This window comes from Gekko japonicus, unplaced genomic scaffold (assembly GCF_001447785.1).
Source record: "Gekko japonicus isolate JY-2015 unplaced genomic scaffold, Gekko_japonicus_V1.1 scaffold35, whole genome shotgun sequence".
NCBI classification, from domain to species: Eukaryota; Metazoa; Chordata; class Lepidosauria; order Squamata; family Gekkonidae; genus Gekko; species Gekko japonicus.
The window spans coordinates 1,091,058-1,094,362 of record NW_015176453.1 but is presented as its reverse complement, the minus strand read 5'-3'; the positions used below and the strand labels follow the sequence as shown (position 1 = coordinate 1,094,362).

General features: G+C 52.1%; 1 protein-coding gene across 1 annotated transcript in view; it reads left to right on the top strand.

The window, feature by feature from the left end:
• The window catches only part of NKX6-2 (NK6 homeobox 2), a 5,413-nt gene that overhangs the window by 1,521 nt on the left and 587 nt on the right, over positions 1-3,305 (top strand). Inside the window, exon 3 of the mRNA XM_015426885.1 lies at positions 821-834. Coding sequence (XP_015282371.1) covers positions 821-834 — 14 coding nt within the window. The remainder of the gene's footprint in view (positions 1-820; positions 835-3,305) is intronic.

Below are 3,305 nucleotides of genomic sequence, written 5' to 3'. Positions count from 1 at the left end.
CTGGGGGGGTGGGGTGGGCGCCTCTTGAGGCCCCGAAGGCAGCTCCGGTCTGGCGGGACCCGGCGGGATCTCGCGGCCCGGTTTCAGGACTCTCTACAGAAGCGTAAATCCTGTGGCGTGCAAGTAGGGCTTGCTCCCAAGGAAACCTGCGGTGCTATTTGAATTGATTTGGGAGGAAGGACCACTGTACCGAGTGGGAGTTTACTTCGGAGTAAGCGGGCCGTGCGTGTGTACATCGCGGCTTCTCTGTTGGAAAGAAACGGGGCTGGCTTGTAAAACGAATGCGGTGAGGAGCCGGGCCCAAGGCATCCGGCGCCTCTTTGGTTTTCTTGTTTTCTTTTTTAAAGGCCCCTTGAGCCTCATGTCATAAAAGGCCGGAGTCCGCGTCCCTTTGCCTAAACCCCGGGACTCCGTAATCAGCCTACACCGGCGGCTGCCTTGCAAATGAGGGCCCGCGTCCACGCATGCCCCGAAAGGCCTTTCGGGCTCCTCGCGTTCCCGCGGAGGAGATTAGGAACTTGAGCCCAAATCTGTTGACGCAGAAGTTCAGAAGGGCCGACTTCTGCGAAACGGCTCTGGCGGCTGCAGCCAAAATGACTTCCCCCCCAAAAAAAAACCTTACTAGCATTTTTGTGTCTGTTTTATTGACTTTTAAAGAGGCACGGTCTTTTCAGACGAGGACAAAATCAGTCAAGAAAAAAAATCTACAATTATCCATCCAAAATATTTTTCCACCCACGAAGTATTTCTTACATTTTAAATCCCCTGTGCCTTAGTCCAAATCTCTACGGAAAGTCTTCGAATTTTCTGATTGTTTTAGGAGGCATTCTGCATGTGAGCCAGTAGAAAAGAGCCAGGGTCCAGTAGCACCTACTAACAAAATATGTGGGCAGGGGGTGAGCTTTCGTGAGTCGCTGCTCACTACTTCAGATAGCGAGCAATTTTGTCGAACAAAAAATACATTGTAGTGGGGAGACCGAAAGCCACCACCTGATGGCTTTAGAAAAACAGCAACTAGTTTTATTAAGAATAGGGGTTGCAGCCGGAACATTTTACAGCCTCAAAGGCGATGATAACTATAATTGATCGCGGCGCGATCCAGCCTAAGTGAAACTTCACTTTTTCGCCCTCATTGGTTTCGGTAGGATCTCACAACTGGATCGTGCCCCGTTGCCCTATCTGAGCAGTTGATTTCGGACCGCTCTGTTGGAGAGTTTGTTTATTTATTTTTTTATTTATTGGATTTATACCCGCCCTCCCAGCGAAGCAGGCTCAGGGCGGCTTACATAAAAATATTAAATCAGTTTAAAACACATAAAATCTAAAGTGCAATACATATATATTCCCTATGCGACGGCAGTCACATAATCCCATATTTTCTTAACAGGAGTCAGTTAGTACAGACTTGGATGAGACAAACCCCAGGGAGGCTCCAAGTTATCGAGATGTTAGGTGTGGTCAAATGCCTGGCGGTAGAGCTCCGTCTTGCAGGCCCTGCGGAATTGAAGTAAACTGGACAGGTCCCTGGTGCCCTCATGGAGCTCCTTCCACCAGCGCCAAAAGGCCCCTAGCCCTGGTAGTGGCCAGTCTGGCCTGTCTGGTGAAGGCATTTAGCTGTAGACCCCACGCCAACTGGGCCCGGCGGCCGCGGCCTTTATGGCGCCGTGGGATTGTGCATCGTGGAGATGGTCGCCTTGTGCGTTTTAGGAGGACTCCGCAAGAAACTTCCCCTTTGCCTTCCTACAGAGGCTGCCTCGCCAGAGCGTTCAAACGATTCTCCGCAAGGCCACTGGATTTTTAACTCGGAACTTCACACCCTCACCGCCTAGTCAGACCGACTGGTTTCAGTGGGACTTATCCCCACCTGATGTCGTTGCAAACTGTAGTAGCACAAAAGTTGACCCTTAAAATGCGAAGGTTCGCGTGGGAACGGGGCCTTGGGAAGGACCCCTCAGGCGAAGACTGCAGCGATCCATCTGTGCACGACTTTGCTCTGAAGTTTAGTCGCCCGGAGAGTTCTGTGGGAGGAGGTGAACTTTCGAGTTAGAATTCAGCGGTCCTAAATTTATTTCCCAAATAAATACAGAAGCGCTATTGAAACCAAAGGGAACTTACTTCAAAATGAACCATCCGGAGAGTGTTTTTAAGCAGGTCGAATTGATGCCCAAGTCGATGTACTTAGGGCGTCTGTCGTGTTCGACGTGTGCGGGGAATGAGAGGTTGGTAGACGGGGCAGGGTCGGAGATGCCGGGGAAATACCAGGCCGGACCTGGTCTTGTAGGAGATGCAAGTCCAAAAAAAAAAAGACGGGGGGGGGGGGGGGGCACCTGCCAGTCACAGAAGTGCGCCTGTGTGTCCAGCCGATGTTTGGACCAGGCCGCTAAGCGGAACGGGCCTGCCTTTTGACTGACATTAAGCCCGGGATGTGGAGCATCTCCTACAAAACGTGAGGCGGAGAGTTCAGCCTGTAATCTTTAGAGTCTACTTGTCCTGAGCGAATCCGGCTGGTTTGTGTGTGTGTGTGTGTGTGTTGACTCTGCAATTAAATCCCACCGGAAGACATGAGACTTACTCCTGAGTAAACGCGCAACGGATCAGGGCCGGGGGGCGGCGGCCGCGCCAGGCGTACTTTCTCGGGAGCCGGAGGACTGAAACGGCTTTCCCGTGGACGCGCCCTTTTGATTTCAGCGGCGCTGGGGGACTTCAGGGGATCCGGGCCTCCTCCATGCGGAGTTCCTCCGAGTCCAGGATTTAGCATCCGGATTTCTCAGGATCCCCTCCCAGAAGTTCGAACTCCGCCTGGTCTAAAGGAATCTGCTTTGCACACTCATCCTGACCACCGTTGGAGGGAGAGTTTGTGCGTCTCCGTTTGAGGCTGTGCCGATGGCCCTCCTGCCCGCTCAACCCCCCCCCCCCTTCAATGTTCCCTCGAAGCTGTGGAGCCTTGTGAGCAAAAATTCTACTTTGTGAGCTGCTGGCATTACAATTGTGAGCGAGCGATTTGGCTACTGCATAAATTAGTTTGCTCTGGATCCCTCCTTCCTGAGCCAAGGCAAAAATGTGTGAGCCGGAGGCTAAAAAACGGTGAGCTAGCTCACACTAACTCAGCTTAGAGCAAACACTGCCTCCCATTAGAGAATTTCACTTAACGCGGATCCCTTAAGGCCCCCCCCCGCAAGAATAAGTGCGTCGTGATTCTTTTATCGGCGTATTTTATGCGCCGTCGGGGGTGGGGGGGTCTGAATAAAGGAGATGTTCGGGTTCGTTTCAAAGAATACCGATTCCAAACTAAACTGCGGTAGTTC